This window comes from Eleutherodactylus coqui, chromosome 9 (genome assembly GCF_035609145.1).
Source record: "Eleutherodactylus coqui strain aEleCoq1 chromosome 9, aEleCoq1.hap1, whole genome shotgun sequence".
In the NCBI taxonomy this organism is placed as follows: domain Eukaryota; kingdom Metazoa; phylum Chordata; class Amphibia; order Anura; family Eleutherodactylidae; genus Eleutherodactylus; species Eleutherodactylus coqui.
The window spans coordinates 169,242,187-169,268,695 of NC_089845.1; the positions used below are offsets into that span (position 1 = coordinate 169,242,187).

Here is a 26,509-nt window from a genome sequence, read left to right on the forward strand (position 1 = left end):
AGAAGAGTTGGCAGCCAAGGGTACTCAGTCGGTCAAGAAACTTTGGTCCCTCCACATAAAGTTCTTCTACCGCCTCTCCATATAAAATTGGGATTAAAGAATTCGTGAACTCACTTCCAAGAGATAGAGAATGCTTCAAATATTTGGTCTCAGAGGCAAAATTAAAGGATGGTGTGTTGGTGGGACCAGACATTAGAAGGCTGATAGCTGATCAAGAGTTGGTCAATACCATGAGCGATTCTCACAAAGAAGGGTGGATGGCATTTAAAGGGGTTGTCCCGCGGCAGCAAGTGGGGTTATACACTTCTGTATGGTCTGGTCCTTAAAGGGGTTGTCTTGCGGCAGCAAGTGGGGTTATACACTTCTGTATGGCCTGGTCCTTAAAGGGGTTGTCCCGCGGCAGCAAGTGGGGTTATACACTTCTGTATGGCCATATTAATGCACTTTGTAATATCCATCGTGCATTAATTATGAGCCATACAGAAGTTATTCACTTACCCCCTCCGGTGCTGGCGTCCTCGTCTCCATGGCTCCGACTAACGCTGTCTTCTCCTTCCATTTAGACGCGCTTGCGCTGTGCGGTCTTCTGCTGTGTTCAGTGGAGCCGCTCCGGCGTGCTCGCGCCGCACATGTCTTCTGCGCATGGGCAGACCAGCTCTCCGGCGCGAGCACGCCAGAGCGGCTCCATTGAACACAGCAGAAGACCGCACAGCGCAAGCGCGTCTAAATGGAAGGAGAAGACAGCGTTAGTCGGAGCCATGGAGACGGGGACGCCAGCACCGGAGGGGGTAAGTGAATAACTTCTGTATGGCTCATAATTAATGCACGATGTACATTACAAAGTGCATTAATATGGCCATACAGAAGTGTATACCCCCACTTGCTGCCGCGGGACAACCCCTTTAACCCTTTCATGACACGGCCTATTTTGGACTTAAGGACGCAACAATTTTTGGCGGATTTTCTTCTCCGTTTATCAAAAGTCATAACTTTTTTATTTCTCCGTGGACGCGGCCGTATAAGGGCTTGTTTTTTGCGTGGCCAACTGTAGTTTTTATCGGTGCCACTTTTGGGTACATGGACTATATTGTAAAACTTTTTTTTTTTTTTAATGATAGCAGGGAGAGAAAACGCATCAATTCTGCCATAGATTTTTTTTAATTTTTTTTTAACAGCGGTACTCATGCAGCATAAATGAGACATTCCATTTTTTCTGCGGACAGGTATGGTTACACGATACCAAAATTCTTACATTTTTTTTAGGTTTTCCCACTTTTCTGCAATAAAAACCGTTTTTCTGGGTAATCTTTTTTTTTTTTTTTTTTCTAAATTGCTGCATTCAAAGTCCTGTAACTTTTTTTATTTTTTGATGTACAGAGCTCTCTGAGGGCTTATTTTTTGCGAGACGAGCTGTAGATTTTATTGGTACCATTTTGGGGTACATACGGCTTTTTTGATCACTTTTATTGCGTTTTTAGTGAGGCAAAATGCTAAAAATTAGCATTTTGCCTCAGTTTTTTAGCGTTTTTTTAGCGTTTTTTTCCGTGCACAGTCAAAAGCATGTGCAACTTATTGTACGTGTCTTTACGGACGCGACAATACCAAATATGTGGGCTTTTTTTTTTTACCTTTTTTTATGCTAATCTGAGAAAAAGCATTAAAAAATGTTTTTTTTTACTCTTTTTTTTTTATATTTTTTTAAATTCTTTTTTTAATCTTTGTTTTTTTTACACTGTTTGTGTCCCTCTGAGGGACTTTAACCACTGCCCTGATGATCGCTGGTATAAGGCATGGCAGAGCTACTGCTCTGCCATGCCTTATCGCTTATACAGCGATCATAGGCATAGGCAATACAGGACGCCGGTGTCTGGCGTCCTGTTGCCATGGTGACAGGCCGGGCTCTCGCGATGACATCGTGAGTTCCGGCCGGAGACACAGAGGGAGCCGCGCTCCCTCTGTGAACTCTTTCCCTGCCGCGATCTACTTAGATCGCGGCAGGGAAGGGGTTAACAGCGGGGGTCGTATCTCCGATGACCCCCCGCTGTTGCAGCGGCACGCCGGCTGTGACTGACAGCCGGCTCCCGCTGCGGAATAGCGCGGGATCTTATGTGATCCCGTGCTATCTCCAGGACGTACGTTTACGCCCTGTTGCGGGAAGTACCAGGCTGCCAGGACGTAAACTTACGCCCTGCAGCGGGAAGGGGTTAAGGACCAGGCCATACAGAAGTGTATAACCCCACTTGCTGCCGCGGGACAACCCCTTTAATGAGGTTGTAGAGAAATGTGTAGTCGATAAGAAAGATCCTGACTACAAAGAGATCGTCGGACGAATGCTGAAGGCATCTCAAGCTTTAGGTCGCCTGGTGAGTTTAAAGTGCATTCCCTCCAATCCCACCTTGACTACTTTCCTAAAAATGTGGGAGCTGTGAGTGAGGAACAAGGTGAAGGATTCCAGCGGGACATTAAAGAGATGACAGAAGATGGAGCGTTCCAGTGATGGCCGCCTACTGCTGGACGCTTCAGAGAGACAGATGCCACTCACAAGCGTCATGTACCACGAGGAGCCTCACGGAGAGCGGACCGCTTACGGTGTTTTAGAGCTCATCGCAGTTCACAAATGATTTCCCTGTAATATTTGCAATTAAATAGAATTTTATGTTGGTTTTCATCTATTTTGAGGTATCGCCTTATTTACCATAAATAACTGAATTGTCAGGAAACGTGATGTCCAATGAGAAAACCGAGGTCACTACGGGGTCAGCGCACCGAAAAGTATGAAGATGACGTGGAATACCCAAACGGCTAACTGTTACTAAGTGGATCCATTATCGTTTCATAGGTGATCGGCACAGCATGACCTCTCCGGGCACATCGCTGCTCTCCGCAGCCGCCGTGGAGACCTGTCTGTCCTCCCTCAAGAACTGCCAGGGTTACATCGACACCGGAGTGGACATCACCACAGGAGTCGCCCTCGACCTGATACAGAGCGGATGTAAGACATGCATCTCACTGCAGGGACATCCCACATATACTCCGAAACACCTTATGTTGTCAGCAACGTGTATTCCACAGGGGAGGAACTATAGTGCTTATATACTTGTACATAGGGGGCAGTATTATAGTAGTTATATTCTTGTACATAGGAGCAGTATTATAGTAGTTATATTCTTGTACATAGGAGCAGTATTATAGTAGTTATATTCTTGTACATAGGAGCAGTATTATAGTAGTTATATTCTTGTACATAGGGGGCAGTACTATAGTAGTTATATTCTTGTACATAGGGGGCAGTATTATAGTAGTTATATTCTTGTACATAGGGGGCAGTATTATAGTAGTTATATTCTTGTACATAGGAGCAGTATTATAGTAGTTATATTCTTGTACATAGGGGGCAGTATTATAGTAGTTATATTCTTGTACATAGGAGCAGTATTATAGTAGTTATATTCTTGTACATAGGGGGCAGTATTATAGTAGTTATATTCTTGTACATAGGGGGCAGTATTATAGTAGTTATATTCTTGTACATAGAGGGCAGTATTATAGTAGTTATATTCTTGTACATAGAGGGCAGTATTATAGTAGTTATATTCTTGTACATAGGAGGCAGTATTATAGTAGTTATATTCTTGTACATAGGGGGCAGTATTATAGTAGTTATATTCTTGTACATAGGAGGCAGTATTATAGTAGTTATATTCTTGTACATAGGGGGCAGTATTATAGTAGTTATATTCTTGTACATAGGAGGCAGTATTATAGTAGTTATATTCTTGTACATAGGGGGCAGTATTATAGTAGTTATATTCTTGTACATAGGGGGCAGTATTATAGTAGTTATATTCTTGTACATAGGAGGCAGTATTATAGTAGTTATATTCTTGTACATAGGAGGCAGTATTATAGTGGTTATATTCTTGTACATAGAGGGCAGTATTATAGTAGTTATATTCTTGTACATAGGGGGCAGTATTATAGTAGTTATATTCTTGTACATAGGAGGCAGTATTATAGTGGTTATATTCTTGTACATAGAGGGCAGTATTATAGTAGTTATATTCTTGTACATAGGGGGCAGTATTATAGTAGTTATATTCTTGTACATAGGAGGCAGTATTATAGTAGTTATATTCTTGTACATAGGAGCAGCATTATAGTAGTTATATTCTTGTACATAGGGGGCAGTATTATAGTAGTTATATTCTTGTACATAGGAGCAGTATTATAGTAGTTATATTCTTGTACATAGGAGCAGTATTATAGTAGTTATATTCTTGTACATAGGGGGCAGTATTATAGTAGTTATATTCTTGTACATAGGAGCAGTATTATAGTAGTTATATTCTTGTACATAGGGGGCAGTATTATAGTAGCTATATTCTTGTACATAGGAGGCAGTATTATAGTAGTTATATTCTTGTACATAGGGAGCAGTATTATAGTAGTTATATTCTTGTACATAGGGGGCAGTATTATAGTAGTTATATTCTTGTACATAGGAGGCAGTATTATAGTAGTTATATTCTTGTACATAGGGGGCAGTATTATAGTAGTTATATTCTTGTACATAGGGGGCAGTATTATAGTAGTTATATTCTTGTACATAGGAGGCAGTATTATAGTAGTTATATTCTTGTACATAGGAGGCAGTATTATAGTAGTTATATTCTTGTACATAGGGGACAGTATTATAGTAGTTATATTCTTGTACATAGAGGGCAGTATTATAGTAGTTATATTCTTGTACATAGGGGGCAGTATTATAGTAGTTATATTCTTGTACATAGGAGGCAGTATTATAGTGGTTATATTCTTGTACATAGAGGGCAGTATTATAGTAGTTATATTCTTGTACATAGGGGGACAGTATTATAGTAGTTATATTCTTGTACATAGGAGGCAGTATTATAGTAGTTATATTCTTGTACATAGGAGGCAGTATTATAGTAGTTATATTCTTGTACATAGGAGCAGTATTATAGTGCTTATATTCTTGTACATAGGAGCAGCATTATAGTAGTTATATTCTTGTACATAGGGGGCAGTATTATAGTAGTTATATTCTTGTACATAGGGAGCAGTATTATAGTAGTTATATTCTTGTACATAGGGGGCAGTATTATAGTAGTTATATTCTTGTACATAGGGGGCAGTATTATAGCAGTTATATTCTTGTACATAGGAGACAGTATTATAGTAGTTATATACTTGTACATAGGGGGCAGTATTATAGTAGTTATATTCTTGTACATAGGGGGCAGTATTATAGTAGTTATATTCTTGTAAATAGGAGCAGTATTATAGTAGTTATATTCTTGTACATAGGAGCAGTATTATAGTAGTAATATTCTTGTACATAGGGGGCAGTATTATAGTAGTTATATTCTTGTACATAGGGGGCAGTATTATAGTAGTTATATTCTTGTAAATAGGAGCAGTATTATAGTAGTTATATTCTTCTACATAGGGAGCAGTGTTATAGTAGTTATATTCTTGTACATAGGGGGCAGTATTATAGTAGTTATATTCTTGTATATAGGGGGCAGTATTATAGTAGTTATATTCCTGTACATAGGGAGCAGTATTATAGTAGTTATATTCTTGTACATAGGAGCAGTATTACAGTAGTTATATTCTTGTACATAGGGGGCAGTATTATAGTAGTTATATTCTTGTACATAGGAGCAGTATTATAGTAGTTATATTCTTGTACATAGGGGGCAGTATTATAGTAGTTATATTCTTGTACATAGGGGGCAGTATTATAGTAGTTATATTCTTGTACATAGGAGCAGTATTATAGTAGTTATATTCTTGTACATAGGGGCAGTATTATAGTAGTTATATTCTTGTAAATAGGAGCAGTATTATAGTAGTTATATTCTTGTGCATAGGAGCAGTATTATAGTAGTTATATTCTTGTACATAGTGGCAGTATTATAGTAGTTATATTCTTGTAAATAGGAGCAGTATTATAGTAGTTATATTCTTGTACATAGAGGGCAGTATTATAGTAGTTATATTCTTGTACATAGGGCGCAGTATTATAGTAGTAATATTCTTGTACATAGGAGCAGTATTATAGCAGTAATCTTGTACATAGGAGCAGTATTATAGTAGTTATATTCTTGTACATAGAGGGCAGTATTATAGTAGTTATATTCTTGTACATAGGAGCAGTATTATAGTAGTTATATTCTTGTACATAGGGGGCAGTATTATAGTAGTTATATTCTTGTACATTGGAGCAGTATTATAGTAGTTATATTCTTGTACATAGGAGCAGTATTATAGTAGTTATATTCTTGTACATAGGGGGCAGTATTATAGTAGTTATATTCTTGTACATAGGGGGCAGTATTATAGTAGTTATATTCTTGTACATAGGAGCAGTATTATAGTAGTTATATTCTTGTACATAGGAGCAGTATTATAGTAGTTATATTCTTGTACATAGGAGCAGTATTATAGTAGTTATATTCTTGTACATAGGAGCAGTATTATAGTAGTTATATTCTTGTACATAGGAGGCAGTATTATAGTAGTTATATTCTTGTACATAGGGGGCAGTATTATAGTAGTAATATTCTTGTACATAGGAGCAGTATTATAGCAGTAATCTTGTACATAGGAGCAGTATTATAGTAGTTATATTCTTGTACATAGAGGGCAGTATTATAGTAGTTATATTCTTGTACATAGGGGGCAGTATTATAGTAGTTATATTCTTGTACATAGGGGGCAGTATTATAGTAGTTATATTCTTGTACATAGGGGGCAGTATTATAGTAGTTATATTCTTGTACATAGTGGCAGTATTATAGTAGTTATATTCTTGTAAATAGGAGCAGTATTATAGTAGTTATATTCTTGTACATAGAGGGCAGTATTATAGTAGTTATACTCTTGTACATAGGGGGCAGTATTATAGTAGTAATATTCTTGTACATAGGAGCAGTATTATAGCAGTAATCTTGTACATAGGAGCAGTATTATAGTAGTTATATTCTTGTACATAGAGGGCAGTATTATAGTAGTTATATTCTTGTACATAGGAGCAGTATTATAGTAGTTATATTCTTGTACATAGGAGCAGTATTATAGTAGTTATATTCTTGTACATAGGAGCAGTATTATAGTAGTTATATTCTTGTACATTGGAGCAGTATTATAGTAGTTATATTCTTGTACATAGGAGCAGTATTATAGTAGTTATATTCTTGTACATAGGGGGCAGTATTATAGTAGTTATATTCTTGTACATAGGGGGCAGTATTATAGTAGTTATATTCTTGTACATAGGAGCAGTATTATAGTAGTTATATTCTTGTACATAGGAGCAGTATTATAGTAGTTACATTCTTGTACATAGGGGGCAGTATTATAGTAGTTACATTCTTGTACATAGGGGGCAGTATTATAGTAGTTATATTCTTGTACATAGGAGGCAGTATTATAGTAGTTATATTCTTGTACATAGGAGGCATTATTATAGAAGTTATATTCTTCTACATAGGAGGCAGTATTATAGTAGTTATATTCTTGTACATAGGGGGCAGTATTATAGTAGTTATCTTCTTGTACATAGGGGGCAGTATTATAGTAGTTATATTCTTGTACATAGGAGGCAGTATTATAGTAGTTATATTCTTGTACATAGGAGGCAGTATTATACTAGTTATATTCTTGTACATAGGAGGCAGTATTATAGTAGTTATATTCTTGTACATAGGGGGCAGTATTATAGTAGTTATATTCTTGTACATAGGGGGCAGTATTATAGTAGTTATATTCTTGTACATAGGGGGCAGTATTATAGTAGTTATATTCTTGTACATAGGGGGCAGTATTATACTAGTTATATTCTTGTACATAGGAGGCAGTATTATAGTAGTTATATTCTTGTACATAGGGGGCAGTATTATAGTAGTTATATTCTTGTACATAGGGGGCAGTATTATAGTAGTTATATTCTTGTACATAGGGGGCAGTATTATAGTAGTTATATTCTTGTACATAGGGGGCAGTATTATAGTAGTTATATTCTTGTACATAGGGGGCAGTATTATAGTAGTTATATTCTTGTACATAGGGGGCAGTATTATAGTAGCTATATTCTTGTACATAGGGGGCAGTATTATAGTAGTTATATTCTTGTACATAGGAGGCAGTATTATAGTAGAAATATTCTTGTACATTGGAAGCAGAATTATAGTAGTCATATTCTTGTACATAGGAGCAGTATTATAGTAGTTATATTCTTGTACATAGGGGGCAGTATTATAGTAGTTATATTCTTGTACATAGGGAGCAGTATTATAGTAGTTATATTCTTGTACATAGGGGGCAGTATTATAGTAGTTATATTCTTGTACATAGGAGCAGTATTATAGTAGTTATATTCTTGTACATAGGAGCAGTATTATAGTAGTTATATTCCTTTACATAGGGGGCAGTATTATAGTAGTTATATTCTTGTACATAGGGGGCAGTATTATAGTAGTTATATTCTTGTACATAGGGGGCAGTATTATAGTACTTATATTCTTGTACATAGGGGGCAGTATTATAGTAGTTATATTCTTGTACATAGGGGGCAGTATTATAGTAGTTATATTCTTGTACATAGGGGGCAGTATTATAGTACTTATATTCTTGTACATAGGGGGCAGTATTACAGTAGTTTTATTCTTGTACGTAGGGGGCAGTATTATAGTAGTTATATTCTTGTACATAGGGGGCAGTATTATAGTAGTTATATTCTTGTACATAGGAGCAGTATTATAGTAGTTATATTCTTGTACATAGGAGCAGTATTATAGTAGTTATATTCTTGTACATAGGAGCAGTATTATAGTAGTTATATTCTTGTACATAGGAGCAGTATTATAGTAGTTATATTCTTGTACATAGGAGCAGTATTATAGTAGTTATATTCTTGTACATAGGGGGCAGTATTATAGTAGTTATATTCTTGTACATAGGAGTCAACATTTTAGTAGTTATATTCTTGTACATAGGGGGGCAGTATTATAGTAATACTCTTGTACATAGGGGGGGCAGTATTATAGTAGTTATATTCTTGTACACAGGAGCAGTATTATAGTAGTTATATTCTTGTACATAGGGGGCAGTATTATAGTAGTTATATTCTTGTACATAGGGGGGCAGTATTATAGTAGTTATATTCTTGTACATAGGAGGGCAGTATTACAGTACTTATATTCTTGTACATCGGGCGCAGTATTATAGTAGTTATATTCTTGTACATAGGAGTCAGCATTATAGTAGTTATATTCTTGTACATAGGGGGGCAGTATTATAGTAGTTATACTCTTGTACATAGGGGGCAGTATTGTAGTAGTTATATTCTTGTACATAGGGGGGCAGTATTATAGTAGTTATATTGTTGTACATAGGGGGCAGTATTATAGTAGTTATATTCTTGTACACAGGAGCAGTATTATAGTAGTTATATTCTTGTACATAGGGGGCAGTATTATAGTAGTTATATTCTTGTACATAGGAGGGCAGTATTACAGTACTTATATTCTTGTACATCGGGCGCAGTATTATAGTAGTTATATTCTTGTACATAGGAGGCAGTATTATAGTAGTTATATTCTTACACATAGGGAGCAGTATTATAGTAGTTATATTCTTGTACATAGCAGGCAGTATTATAGTAGATATATTCTTGTACATAGGAGCAGTATTATAGTACTTATATTCTTGTACATAGGGGGCAGTATTATAGTAGATATATTCTTGTACATAGGGGGCAGTATTATAGTAGATATATTCTTGTACATAGGGGGCACTATTATAGTAGTTATATTCTTGTACATAGGGGGGCAGTATTATAGTAGTTATATTCTTGTACATAGGAGCAGTATAATAGTACTTATATTCTTGTACATAGGGGGCAGTATTAGAGTAGTTATACTGTTGTACATAGGGGGCAGTATTAGAGTAGATATATTCTTGTACATAGGGGGCAGTATTATAGTAGTTATATTCTTGTACATAGGGAGCACTATTATAGTAGTTATATTCTTGTACATAGGGGGCAGTATTATAGTAGTTATATTCTTGTGCATAGGGGCAGTATTATAGTAGTTATATTCTTGTAGATAGGGGGGCAGTATTATAGTAGTTATATTCTTGTACATAGGAGGGCCGTATTACAGTAGTTATATTCTTGAACATAGGGGGCAGTATTATAGTAGTTATATTCTTGTACATAGGAGGGCCGTATTACAGTAGTTATATTCTTGAACATAGGGGGCACTATTATAGTAGTTATATTCTTGTACATAGGGGGCACTATTATAGTAGTTATATTCTTGTACATAGGGGGCAGTATTAAAGTAGTTATATTCTTGTACATAGGGAGCAGTATTATAGTAGTTATATTCTTGTACATAGCAGGCAGTATTATAGTAGATATATTCTTGTACATAGGAGCAGTATTATAATATATTCTTGTACATAGGGGGCAGTATTATATTAGATATATTCTTGTACATAGGGGGCACTATTATAGTAGTTATATTCTTGTACATAGGGAGTAGTATTATAGTAGTTATATTCTTGTACATAGGGGGGCAGTATTATAGTAGTTATATTCTTGTACATAGGGGGGCAGTATTGTAGTAGTTATATTCTTGTACATAGGGGGCAGTATTGTAGTAGTTATATTCTTGTACATAGGAGCAGTATAATAGTACTTATATTCTTGTACATAGGGGGCAGTATTAGAGTAGATATATTCTTGTACATAGGGGGCAGTATTATAGTAGTTATATTCTTGTACATAGGGAGCACTATTATAGTAGTTATATTCTTGTACATAGGGAGCACTATTATAGTAGTTATATTCTTGTACATAGGGGGCAGTATTATAGTAGTTATATTCTTGTGCATAGGGGCAGTATTATAGTAGTTATATTCTTGTACATAGGAGCAGTATTATAATAGTTATATTCTTGTACATAGGGGGGCAGTATTATAGTAGTTATATTCTTGTACATAGGAGGGCCGTATTACAGTAGTTATATTCTTGTACATAGGGGGCAGTATTATAGTAGTTATATTCTTGTACATAGGAGGCAGTATTATAGTACTTATATTCTTGTACATAGGGGGCAGTATTATAGTAGTTATATTCTTGTACATAGGGGGTACTATTATACTAGTTATATTCTTGTACATAGGGGGCACTATTATACTAGTTATATTCTTGTACATAGGGAGTAGTATTATAGTAGTTATATTCTTGTACATAGGGAGTAGTATTATAGTAGTTGTATTCTTGTACATAGGGGGCAGTATTATAGTAGTTATATTCTTGTACATAGGGGGCAGTATTATAGTAGTTATATTCTTGTACATAGAGGGCAGTATTATAGTAGTTATATTCTTGTACATAGGGGGCAGTATTATAGTAGTTATATTCTTGTACATAGGGGGCAGTATTATAGTAGTTATATTCTTGTACAAAGGGGCTGTATTATCGTAGTTATATTCTTGTACATAGGGAGCAGTATTATAGTAGTTATATTCTTGTACATAGGGAGCAGTATTATAGTAGTTATATTCTATTACATAGGGGGCAGTATTATAGTAGTTATATTCTTGTACATAGGAGGCAGTATTATAGTAGTTATATTCTTGTACATAGGGGGCAGTATTATAGTAGTTATATTCTTGTACATAGGGGGCAGTATTATAGTAGTTATATTCTTGTACATAGAGGGCAGTATTATAGTAGTTATATTCTTGTACATAGGGGGCAGTATTATAGTAGTTATATTCTTGTACATAGGGGGCAGTATTATAGTAGTTATATTCTTGTACAAAGGGGCTGTATTATCGTAGTTATATTCTTGTACATAGGGAGCAGTATTATAGTAGTTATATTCTTGTACATAGGGAGCAGTATTATAGTAGTTATATTCTATTACATAGGGGGCAGTATTATAGTAGTTATATTCTTGTACATAGGAGCAGTATTATAGTAGTTATATTCTTGTACATAGGGGGCATTATTATAGTAGTTATATTCTTGTACATAGGAGGCATTATTATAGTAATTATATTCCTGTATATAGGGAGCAGTATTACAGTAGTTATATTCTTGTACATAGGGGGCAGTATTACAGTAGTTATATTCTTGTACATAGGGGCAGTATTATAGCAGTTATATTATTGTACATTGTGGTCAATATTATAGTAGTTATATTCTTGTACATAGGGGGCAGTATTATAGTAGTTATATTCTTGTACATACGGAGCAGTATTATAGTAGTTATATTATTGTACATAGGGGCAGTATTATAGTAGTTATATTCTTGTACATAGGAGCAGTATTATAGTAGTTATATTCTTGTACATAGGGGGCATTATTATAGTAGTTATATTCTTGTACATAGGAGGCAGTATTATAGTAATTATATTCCTGTATATAGGGAGCAGTATTACAGTAGTTATATTCTTGTACATAGGGGGCAGTATTACAGTAGTTATATTCTTGTACATAGGGGCAGTATTACAGTAGTTATATTCTTGTACATAGGGGGCAGTATTATAGTAGTTATATTCTTGTACATAGGAGGCAGTATTATAGTAGTTATATTCTTGTACTTAGGGGGCAGTATTATAGTAGTTATATTCTTGTACATAGGAGGCAGTATTGTAGTAGTAATATTCTTGTACATAGGGGGCAGTATTATAGTAGTTATATTCTTGTACATAGGAGGCAGTATTATAGTAGTTATATTCTTGTACTTAGGGGGCAGTATTATAGTAGTTATATTCTTGTACATAGGGGCAGTATTACAGTAGTTATATTCTTGTACATAGGAGCAGTATTATTGTAGTTATATTCTTGTACATAGGAGGCAGTATTATAGCAGTTATATTCTTGTACATAGGGGGCAGTATTATAGTAGTTATATTCTTGTACATAGGGACAGTATTATAGTAGTTATATTCTTGTACATAGGGGGCAGTATTATAGTAGTTATAGTCTTGTACATAGGGGGCAGTATTATAGTAGTTATATACTTGTACATAGGGAGCAGTATTATAGTGGTTATATTCTTGTACATAGGGGGCAGTATTACAGTAGTTATATTCTTGTACATAGGGTGCAGTATTACAGTAGTTATATTCTTGTACATAGGAGCAGTATTATAGTAGTTATATTCTTGTACGTAGGGAGCAGTATTATAGTAGTTATATTCTTGTGCATATGGGGCAGTATTATAGTAGTTATATTCTTGTACATAGGAGCAGTATTATAGTAGTTATATTCTTGTACATAGGGGGGCAGTATTGTAGTAGTTATATTCTTGTACATAGGGGGCAGTATTGTAGTAGTTATATTCTTGTACATAGGGGGCAGTATTATAGTAGTTATATTCTATTACATAGGGGGCAGTATTATAGTAGTTATATTCTTGTACATAGGAGCAGTATTATAGTAGTTATATTATTGTACATAGGGGCAGTATTATAGTAGTTATATTCTTGTACATAGGAGCAGTATTATAGTAGTTATATTCTTGTACATAGGGGGCATTATTATAGTAATTATATTCCTGTATATAGGGAGCAGTATTACAGTAGTTATATTCTTGTACATAGGGGGCAGTATTACAGTAGTTATATTCTTGTACATAGGGGCAGTATTATAGCAGTTATATTATTGTACATAGTGGTCAATATTATAGTAGTTATATTCTTGTACATAGGGGGCAGTATTATAGTAGTTATATTCTTGTACGTAGGGAGCAGTATTATAGTAGTTATATTCTTGTACATAGGAGCAGTATTATAGTAGTTATATTCTTGTACATAGGAGGCATTATTATAGTAATTATATTCCTGTATATAGGGAGCAGTATTACAGTAGTTATATTCTTGTACATAGGGGGCAGTATTACAGTAGTTATATTCTTGTACATAGGGGCAGTATTATAGCAGTTATATTATTGTACATAGTGGTCAATATTATAGTAGTTATATTCTTGTACATAGGGGGCAGTATTATAGTAGTTATATTCTTGTACATACGGAGCAGTATTATAGTAGTTATATTATTGTACATAGGGGCAGTATTATAGTAGTTATATTCTTGTACATAGGAGCAGTATTATAGTAGTTATATTCTTGTACATAGGGGGCATTATTATAGTAGTTATATTCTTGTACATAGGAGGCAGTATTATAGTAATTATATTCCTGTATATAGGGAGCAGTATTACAGTAGTTATATTCTTGTACATAGGGGGGCAGTATTACAGTAGTTATATTCTTGTACATAGGGGCAGTATTACAGTAGTTATATTCTTGTACATAGGGGGCAGTATTATAGTAGTTATATTCTTGTACATAGGGGGCAGTATTATAGTAGTTATATTCTTGTACTTAGGGGGCAGTATTATAGTAGTTATATTCTTGTACATAGGAGGCAGTATTGTAGTAGTAATATTCTTGTACATAGGGGGCAGTATTATAGTAGTTATATTCTTGTACATAGGAGGCAGTATTATAGTAGTTATATTCTTGCACATAGGGGGCAGTATTATAGTAGTTATATTCTTGTACATAGGAGGCAGTATTATAGTAGTTATATTCTTGTACTTAGGCGGCAGTATTATAGTAGTTATATTCTTGTACATAGGGGCAGTATTACAGTAGTTATATTCTTGTACATAGGAGCAGTATTATTGTAGTTATATTCTTGTACATAGGAGGCAGTATTATAGTAGTTATATTCTTGTACATAGGGGGCAGTATTATAGTAGTTATATTCTTGTACATAGGGGGCAGTATTATAGTAGTTATATTCTTGTACATAGAGGGCAGTATTATAGCAGTTATATTCTTGTACATAGGGGGCAGTATTATAGTAGTTATATTCTTGTACATAGGGGGCAGTATTATAGTAGTTATATTCTTGTACATAGGGACAGTATTATAGTAGTTATATTCTTGTACATAGGGGGCAGTATTATAGTAGTTATAGTCTTGTACATAGGGGGCAGTATTATAGTAGTTATATACTTGTACATAGGGAGCAGTATTATAGTGGTTATATTCTTGTACATAGGGGGCAGTATTACAGTAGTTATATTCTTGTACATAGGGTGCAGTATTACAGTAGTTATATTCTTGTACATAGGAGCAGTATTATAGTAGTTATATTCTTGTACGTAGGGAGCAGTATTATAGTAGTTATATTCTTGTGCATAGGAGGCAGTATTATAGCAGTTATATTCTTGTACATAGGGGGCAGTATTACAGTAGTTATATTCTTGTACATAGGGGGCAGTATTACAGTAGTTATATTCTTGTACATAGGGAGCAGTATTACAGTAGTTATATTCTTGTACATAGGGGCAGTATTATAGTAGTTGTATTCTTGTACATGGGAGGCAGTATTATAGTAGTTATACTCTTGTATATAGGGGGCAGTATTATAGTAGTTATATTCTTGTACATAGGAGGCAGTATTATAGTAGTTATACTCTTGTACATAGAGGGGCAGTATTATAGTAGTTATATTCTTGTACATAGGAGCAGTATTATAGTAGTTATATTCTTGTACATAGGGGGCAGTATTATAGTAGTTATATTCTTGTACATAGGAGGCAGTATTATAGTACTTATATTCTTGTACATAGGGGGCAGTATTATAGTAGTTATATTCTTGTACATAGGGGGTACTATTATACTAGTTATATTCTTGTACATAGGGGGCACTATTATACTAGTTATATTCTTGTACATAGGGAGTAGTATTATAGTAGTTATATTCTTGTACATAGGGAGTAGTATTATAGTAGTTATATTCTTGTACATAGGGGGCAGTATTATAGTAGTTATATTCTTGTACATAGGGGGCAGTATTATAGTAGTTATATTCTTGTACATAGGGGGCAGTATTATAGTAGTTATATTCTTGTACATAGGGCACAGTATTATAGTAGTTATATTCTTGTACATAGGGAGCAGTATTATAGTAGTTATATTCTTGTACATAGGGAGCAGTATTATAGTAGTTATATTCTATTACATAGGGGGCAGTATTATAGTAGTTATATTCTTGTACATAGGAGGCAGTATTATAGTAGTTATATTCTTGTACATAGGGGGCAGTATTATAGTAGTTATATTCTTGTACATAGGGGGCAGTATTACAGTAGTTATATTCTTGTACATAGGGGCAGTATTACAGTAGTTATTTTCTTGTACATAGGGGGCAGTATTATAGTAGTTATATTCTTGTACATAGGAGGCAGTATTATAGTAGTTATATTCTTGTACTTAGGGGGCAGTATTATACTAGTTATATTCTTGTACATAGGAGGCAGTATTGTAGTAGTAATATTCTTGTACATAGGGGGCAGTATTATAGTAGTTATATTCTTGTACATAGGAGGCAGTATTATAGTAGTTATATTCTTGTACATAGGAGGCAGTATTATAGTAGTTATATTCTTGTACATAGGGGGCAGTATTATAGTAGTTATATTCTTGCACATAGGGGGCAGTATTATAGTAGTTATATTCTTGTACATAGGAGGCAGTATTATAGTAGTTATATTCTTGTACTTAGGGGGCAGTATTATAGTAGTTATATTCTTGTACATAGGGGCAGTATTACAGTAGTTATATTCTTGTACATAGGAGCAGTATTATTGTAGTTATATTCTTGTACATAGGAGGCAGTATTATAGCAGTTATATTCTTGTACATAGGGGGCAGTATTATAGTAGTTATATTCTTGTACATAGGGACAGTATTATAGTAGTTATATTCTTGTACATAGAGGGCAGTATTATAGTAGTTATAGTCTTGTACATAGGGGGCAGTATTATAGTAGTTATATTCTTGTACATAGGAGGCAGTATTATAGCAGTTATGTTCTTGTACATAGGGGGCAGTATTATAGTAGTTATATTCTTGTACATAGGGACAGTATTATAGTAGTTATATTCTTGTACATAGGGGGCAGTATTATAGTAGTTATATACTTGTACATAGGGAGCAGTATTATAGTGGTTATATTCTTGTACATAGGGGGCAGTATTACAGTAGTTATATTCTTGTACATAGGGTGCAGTATTACAGTAGTTATATTCTTGTACATAGGAGCAGTATTATAGTAGTTATATTCTTGTACGTAGGGAGCAGTATTATAGTAGTTATATTCTTGTGCATATGGGGCAGTATTATAGTAGTTATATTCTTGTACATAGGAGCAGTATTATAGTAGTTATATTCTTGTACATAGGGGGCATTATTATAGTAGTTATATTCTTGTACATAGGAGGCATTATTATAGTAATTATATTCCTGTATATAGGGAGCAGTATTACAGTAGTTATATTCTTGTACATAGGGGGCAGTATTACAGTAGTTATATTCTTGTACATAGGGGCAGTATTATAGCAGTTATATTATTGTACATAGTGGTCAATATTATAGTAGTTATATTCTTGTACATAGGGGGCAGTATTATAGTAGTTATATTCTTGTACATACGGAGCAGTATTATAGTAGTTATATTATTGTACATAGGGGCAGTATTATAGTAGTTATATTCTTGTACATAGGAGCAGTATTATAGTAGTTATATTCTTGTACATAGGGGGCATTATTATAGTAGTTATATTCTTGTACATAGGAGGCAGTATTATAGTAATTATATTCCTGTATATAGGGAGCAGTATTACAGTAGTTATATTCTTGTACATAGGGGGGCAGTATTACAGTAGTTATATTCTTGTACATAGGGGCAGTATTACAGTAGTTATATTCTTGTACATAGGGGGCAGTATTATAGTAGTTATATTCTTGTACATAGGAGGCAGTATTATAGTAGTTATATTCTTGTACTTAGGGGGCAGTATTATAGTAGTTATATTCTTGTACATAGGAGGCAGTATTGTAGTAGTAATATTCTTGTACATAGGGGGCAGTATTATAGTAGTTATATTCTTGTACATAGGAGGCAGTATTATAGTAGTTATATTCTTGCACATAGGGGGCAGTATTATAGTAGTTATATTCTTGTACATAGGAGGCAGTATTATAGTAGTTATATTCTTGTACTTAGGCGGCAGTATTATAGTAGTTATATTCTTGTACATAGGGGCAGTATTACAGTAGTTATATTCTTGTACATAGGAGCAGTATTATTGTAGTTATATTCTTGTACATAGGAGGCAGTATTATAGTAGTTATATTCTTGTACATAGGGGGCAGTATTATAGTAGTTATATTCTTGTACATAGGGGGCAGTATTATAGTAGTTATATTCTTGTACATAGAGGGCAGTATTATAGCAGTTATATTCTTGTACATAGGGGGCAGTATTATAGTAGTTATATTCTTGTACATAGGGGGCAGTATTATAGTAGTTATATTCTTGTACATAGGGACAGTATTATAGTAGTTATATTCTTGTACATAGGGGGCAGTATTATAGTAGTTATAGTCTTGTACATAGGGGGCAGTATTATAGTAGTTATATACTTGTACATAGGGAGCAGTATTATAGTGGTTATATTCTTGTACATAGGGGGCAGTATTACAGTAGTTATATTCTTGTACATAGGGTGCAGTATTACAGTAGTTATATTCTTGTACATAGGAGCAGTATTATAGTAGTTATATTCTTGTACGTAGGGAGCAGTATTATAGTAGTTATATTCTTGTGCATAGGAGGCAGTATTATAGCAGTTATATTCTTGTACATAGGGGGCAGTATTACAGTAGTTATATTCTTGTACATAGGGGGCAGTATTACAGTAGTTATATTCTTGTACATAGGGAGCAGTATTACAGTAGTTATATTCTTGTACATAGGGGCAGTATTATAGTAGTTGTATTCTTGTACATGGGAGGCAGTATTATAGTAGTTATACTCTTGTATATAGGGGGCAGTATTATAGTAGTTATATTCTTGTACATAGGAGGCAGTATTATAGTAGTTATACTCTTGTACATAGAGGGGCAGTATTATAGTAGTTATATTCTTGTACATAGGAGCAGTATTATAGTAGTTATATTCTTGTACATAGGGGGCAGTATTATAGTAGTTATATTCTTGTACATAGGAGGCAGTATTATAGTACTTATATTCTTGTACATAGGGGGCAGTATTATAGTAGTTATATTCTTGTACATAGGGGGTACTATTATACTAGTTATATTCTTGTACATAGGGGGCACTATTATACTAGTTATATTCTTGTACATAGGGAGTAGTATTATAGTAGTTATATTCTTGTACATAGGGAGTAGTATTATAGTAGTTATATTCTTGTACATAGGGGGCAGTATTATAGTAGTTATATTCTTGTACATAGGGGGCAGTATTATAGTAGTTATATTCTTGTACATAGGGGGCAGTATTATAGTAGTTATATTCTTGTACATAGGGCACAGTATTATAGTAGTTATATTCTTGTACATAGGGAGCAGTATTATAGTAGTTATATTCTTGTACATAGGGAGCAGTATTATAGTAGTTATATTCTATTACATAGGGGGCAGTATTATAGTAGTTATATTCTTGTACATAGGAGGCAGTATTATAGTAGTTATATTCTTGTACATAGGGGGCAGTATTATAGTAGTTATATTCTTGTACATAGGGGGCAGTATTACAGTAGTTATATTCTTGTACATAGGGGCAGTATTACAGTAGTTATATTCTTGTACATAGGGGGCAGTATTATAGTAGTTATATTCTTGTACATAGGAGGCAGTATTATAGTAGTTATATTCTTGTACTTAGGGGGCAGTATTATACTAGTTATATTCTTGTACATAGGAGGCAGTATTGTAGTAGTAATATTCTTGTACATAGGGGGCAGTATTATAGTAGTTATATTCTTGTACATAGGAGGCAGTATTATAGTAGTTATATTCTTGTACATAGGGGGCAGTATTATAGTAGTTATATTCTTGCACATAGGGGGCAGATATATAGTAGTTATATTCTTGTACATAGGAGGCAGTATTATAGTAGTTATATTCTTGTACTTAGGGGGCAGTATTATAGTAGTTATATTCTTGTACATAGGGGCAGTATTACAGTAGTTATATTCTTGTACATAGGAGCAGTATTATTGTAGTTATATTCTTGTACATAGGAGGCAGTATTATAGCAGTTATATTCTTGTACATAGGGGGCAGTATTATAGTAGTTATATTCTTGTACATAGGGACAGTATTATAGTAGTTATATTCTTGTACATAGAGGGCAGTATTATAGTAGTTATAGTCTTGTACATAGGGGGCAGTATTATAGTAGTTATATTCTTGTACATAGGAGGCAGTATTATAGCAGTTATGTTCTTGTACATAGGGGGCAGTATTATAGTAGTTATATTCTTGTACATAGGGACAGTATTATAGTAGTTATATTCTTGTACATAGGGGGCAGTATTATAGTAGTTATATACTTGTACATAGGGAGCAGTATTATAGTGGTTATATTCTTGTACATAGGGGGCAGTATTACAGTAGTTATATTCTTGTACATAGGGTGCAGTATTACAGTAGTTATATTCTTGTACATAGGAGCAGTATTATAGTAGTTATATTCTTGTACGTAGGGAGCAGTATTATAGTAGTTATATTCTTGTGCATATGGGGCAGTATTATAGTAGTTATATTCTTGTACATAGGAGCAGTATTATAGTAGTTATATTCTTGTACATAGGGGGCAGTATTACAGTAGTTATATTCTTGTACATAGGGGGCAGTATTACAGTAGTTATATTCTTGTACATAGGGAGCAGTATTACAGTAGTTATATTCTTGTACATAGGGGCAGTATTATAGTAGTTATATTCTTGTACATGGGAGGCAGTATTATAGTAGTTATACTCTTGTACATAGGGGGCAGTATTATAGTAGTTATATTCTTGTACATAGGAGGCAGTATTATAGTAGTTATACTCTTGTACATAGAGGGGCAGTATTATAGTAGTTATATTCTTGTACATAGGAGCAGTATTATATTAGTTATATTCTTGTACATAGGAGCAGTATTATAGTAGTTATATTCTTGTACATAGGGGGCAGTATTATAGTAGTTATATTCTTGTACATAGGGGGCAGTATTATAGTACTTATATACTTGTACATAGGGGGCAGTATTATAGTAGTTATATTCTTGTACATAGGGGGTACTATTATACTAGTTATATTCTTGTACATAGGGGGCACTATTATACTAGTTATATTCTTGTACATAGGGAGTAGTATTATAGTAGTTATATTCTTGTACATAGGGAGTAGTATTATAGTAGTTATATTCTTGTACATAGGGGGCAGTATTATAGTAGTTATATTCTTGTACATAGGGGGCAGTATTATAGTAGTTATATTCTTGTACATAGAGGGCAGTATTATAGTAGTTATATTCTTGTACATAGGGGGCAGTATTATAGTAGTTATATTCTTGTACATAGGGGGCAGTATTATAGTAGTTATATTCTTGTACAAAGGGGCTGTATTATCGTAGTTATATTCTTGTACATAGGGAGCAGTATTATAGTAGTTATATTCTTGTACATAGGGAGCAGTATTATAGTAGTTATATTCTATTACATAGGGGGCAGTATTATAGTAGTTATATTCTTGTACATAGGAGGCAGTATTATAGTAGTTATATTCTTGTACATAGGGGGCAGTATTATAGTAGTTATATTCTTGTACATAGGGGGCAGTATTATAGTAGTTATATTCTTGTACATAGGGGGCAGTATTATAGTAGTTATATTCTATTACATAGGGGGCAGTATTATAGTAGTTATATTCTTGTACATAGGAGCAGTATTATAGTAGTTATATTATTGTACATAGGGGCAGTATTATAGTAGTTATATTCTTGTACATAGGAGCAGTATTATAGTAGTTATATTCTTGTACATAGGGGGCATTATTATAGTAGTTATATTCTTGTACATAGGAGGCAGTATTATTGTAGTTATATTCTTGTACATAGGGGGCAGTATTACAGTAGTTATATTCTTGTACATAGGGGCAGTATTATAGCAGTTATATTATTGTACATAGTGGTCAATATTATAGTAGTTATATTCTTGTACATAGGGGGCAGTATTATAGTAGTTATATTCTTGTACATAGGAGGCAGTATTATAGTAGTTATATTCTTGTACATACGGAGCAGTATTATAGTAGTTATATTATTGTACATAGGGGCAGTATTATAGTAGTTATATTCTTGTACATAGGGGCAGTATTATAGTAGTTATATTCTTGTACATAGGAGCAGTATTATAGTAGTTATATTCTTGTACATAGGAGCAGTATTATAGTAGTTATATTCTTGTACATAGGAGCAGTATTATAGTAGTTATATTCTTGTACATAGGGGGCAGTATTATAGTAGTTATATTCTTGTACATAGGGGGCATTATTATAGTAGTTATATTCTTGTACATAGGAGGCAGTATTATAGTAATTATATTCCTGTATATAGGGAGCAGTATTACAGTAGTTATATTCTTGTACATAGGGGCAGTATTACAGTAGTAATATTCTTGTACATAGGGGGCAGTATTATAGTAGTTATATTCTTGTACATAGGAGGCAGTATTATAGTAGTTATATTCTTGTACATAGGGGGCAGTATTATAGTAGTTATATTCTTGCACATAGGGGGCAGTATTATAGTAGTTATATTCTTGTACATAGGAGGCAGTATTATAGTAGTTATATTCTTGTACTTAGGGGGCAGTATTATAGTAGTTATATTCTTGTACATAGGGGCAGTATTACAGTAGTTATATTCTTGTACATAGGAGCAGTATTATTGTAGTTATATTCTTGTACATAGGAGGCAGTATTATAGCAGTTATATTCTTGTACATAGGGGGCAGTATTATAGTAGTTATATTCTTGTACATAGGGACAGTATTATAGTAGTTATATTCTTGTACATAGGGGGCAGTATTATAGTAGTTATAGTCTTGTACATAGGGGGCAGTATTATAGTAGTTATATTCTTGTACATAGGGGGCAGTATTATAGTAGTTATAGTCTTGTACATAGGGAGCAGTATTATAGTGGTTATATTCTTGTACATAGGGGGCAGTATTACAGTAGTTATATTCTTGTACATAGGGTGCAGTATTACAGTAGTTATATTCTTGTACATAGGAGCAGTATTATAGTAGTTATATTCTTGTACGTAGGGAGCAGTATTATAGTAGTTATATTCTTGTGCATATGGGGCAGTATTATAGTAGTTATATTCTTGTACATAGGAGCAGTATTATAGTAGTTATATTCTTGTACATAGGGGGCAGTATTACAGTAGTTATATTCTTGTACATAGGGAGCAGTATTACAGTAGTTATATTCTTGTACATAGGGGCAGTATTATAGTAGTTATATTCTTGTACATGGGAGGCAGTATTATAGTAGTTATACTCTTGTACATAGGGGTCAGTATTATAGTAGTTATATACTTGTACATAGGGGGCAGTATTATAGCAGTTATATTCTTGTACATGGGAGGCAGTATTATAGTAGTTATATTCTTGTACATACGGAGCAGTATTATAGTAGTTATATTATTGTACATAGGGGCAGTATTATAGTAGTTATATTCTTGTACATAGGGGCAGTATTATAGTAGTTATATTCTTGTACATAGGAGCAGTATTATAGTAGTTATATTCTTGTACATAGGAGCAGTATTATAGTAGTTATATTCTTGTACATAGGAGCAGTATTATAGTAGTTATATTCTTGTACATAGGGGGCAGTATTGTAGTAGTAATATTCTTGTACATAGGGGGCAGTATTACAGTAGTTATATTCTTGTACATAGGGGGCAGTATTATAGTAGTTATATTCTTGTACATAGGAGGCAGTATTATAGTAGTTATATTCTTGTACTTAGGGGGCAGTATTATAGTAGTTATATTCTTGTACATAGGAGGCAGTATTGTAGTAGTAATATTCTTGTACATAGGAGGCAGTATTATAGTAGTTATATTCTTGTACATAGGAGGCAGTATTATAGTAGTTATATTCTTGTACATAGGGGGCAGTATTATAGTAGTTATATTCTTGCACATAGGGGGCAGTATTATAGTAGTTATATTCTTGTACATAGGAGGCAGTATTATAGTAGTTATATTCTTGTACTTAGGGGGCAGTATTATAGTAGTTATATTCTTGTACATAGGGGCAGTATTACAGTAGTTATATTCTTGTACATAGGAGCAGTATTATTGTAGTTATATTCTTGTACATAGGAGGCAGTATTATAGCAGTTATATTCTTGTACATAGGGGGCAGTATTATAGTAGTTATATTCTTGTACATAGGGACAGTATTATAGTAGTTATATTCTTGTACATAGGGGGCAGTATTATAGTAGTTATAGTCTTGTACATAGGGGGCAGTATTATAGTAGTTATATTCTTGTACATAGGGGGCAGTATTATAGTAGTTATAGTCTTGTACATAGGGAGCAGTATTATAGTGGTTATATTCTTGTACATAGGGGGCAGTATTACAGTAGTTATATTCTTGTACATAGGGTGCAGTATTACAGTAGTTATATTCTTGTACATAGGAGCAGTATTATAGTAGTTATATTCTTGTACGTAGGGAGCAGTATTATAGTAGTTATATTCTTGTGCATATGGGGCAGTATTATAGTAGTTATATTCTTGTACATAGGGGGCAGTATTACAGTAGTTATATTCTTGTACATAGGGGGCAGTATTACAGTAGTTATATTCTTGTACATAGGGAGCAGTATTACAGTAGTTATATTCTTGTACATAGGGGCAGTATTATAGTAGTTATATTCTTGTACATGGGAGGCAGTATTATAGTAGTTATACTCTTGTACATAGGGGTCAGTATTATAGTAGTTATATACTTGTACATAGGGGGCAGTATTATAGCAGTTATATTCTTGTACATGGGAGGCAGTATTATAGTAGTTATATTCTTGTACATACGGAGCAGTATTATAGTAGTTATATTCTTGTACATAGGGGACAGTATTATAGTAGTTATATTCTTGTACATGGGAGGCAGTATTATAGTAGTTATACTCTTGTACATAGGGGGCAGTATTATAGTAGTTATATACTTGTACATAGGAGGCAGTATTATAGTAGTTATACTCTTGTACATAGGGGGCAGTATTATAGTAGTTATATTCTTGTACATAGGGGGCAGTATTATAGTACTTATATTCTTGTACATAGGAGGCAGTATTATAGTAGTTATATTCTTGTACATAGGGGGCAGTATTATAGTAGTTATATTCTTGTACATAGGGGGCAGTATTAGTTGTTATATTCTTGTACATAGGGGGCAGTATTATAGTAGTTATATTCTTGTACATAGGGGGCAGTATTACTTGTTATATTCTTGTACATAGGGGGCGGTATTATAGTAGTTATATTCTTGTACATAGGGGGCAGTATTATAGTAGTTATATTCTTGTACATAGGGGGTGGTGGCATATATTTTCATTAGTATTGGCATCCTCGAATCAGTACTGTTGGGAATATTCATTCTTTTGTGTTGAGTTCTTTATCGCATTGCAGGGAGGTAAGCAGTTTGTATATTAGCCATGGTTTATTACAGATGGAGATGTTCTGTGTGTTGATAGAGTAGTTGAATAAGGCCGTCTGTCCACAGGTGCCGCAGTGGGAGCCGCCACTGGAAAACGCTAATGTCACTGTAATTTTCTGCGATGAACCGATCATTAATGATAGGTTGATTGCGAAAATTCGGGGCGTGCTGCAATTTTTATACGCGAGCGCAAAATCGCAGTGAATCTCGGTTCGTGTACATTGGGCAGCGCTTTTCATAGCTGTCCTATGGAAACCGTACATTGCGTTACCGGTGTGCAGATTATTGACGCGGATAAGGCTCCCTGTCCACAGGCGTTGCGATATCCCGTGCCTCATCACCGATAGGCTTGTCGCAGAGAATCGCATCAAATCTGCGCGAGCGGAGAATGGATGATTCTCCATCGGCGACGGGGGGGGGCTGCACTTTCCATTGCAACTTTCACCCAAATGATCCCGCGGTGAACGCAATGAACATTGGCCCGTGGACAGGATGCCTGAATGTTGATGTTGTTTTCTGTTGCCATACATATAGTTACTTATAAAGAGTGACGTCCCGTTATTAGGACCACCAGCTAACGGATGGATGGATGGATGGACAGCAGCTAGACGGGCTGGGAGGAAGGCTGCCTATCCGCAGTCGCTTTTGCATTGCATTCCTCGCGGCGATAATTCGGCCGCAGGGAATGCAGTGCATGCTTTTCGCAGCGTTGCTATGGAAAGCGCAGCCCCCCCTTTCCACGAGCAGATAATTATAGCCATTGTCCGTTCACGGGCGGCAAATTGCAGCATGCTGCGAATTGCCGCGATTCTCCGCGGTCAGCCTATCAGATAGGCTCATCGCG

The 26,509-nt window shown here is 34.5% G+C and overlaps 1 protein-coding gene across 1 annotated transcript in view; it reads left to right on the forward strand.

Moving 5' to 3' along the window:
• Window positions 1-26,509, forward strand: part of NSMCE2 (NSE2 (MMS21) homolog, SMC5-SMC6 complex SUMO ligase) — a 197,078-nt gene that overhangs the window by 6,237 nt on the left and 164,332 nt on the right. The window contains exon 2 of the mRNA XM_066578786.1: window positions 2,840-2,992. Coding sequence (XP_066434883.1) covers window positions 2,854-2,992 — 139 coding nt within the window. The 5' untranslated portion in view covers window positions 2,840-2,853. The remainder of the gene's footprint in view (window positions 1-2,839; window positions 2,993-26,509) is intronic.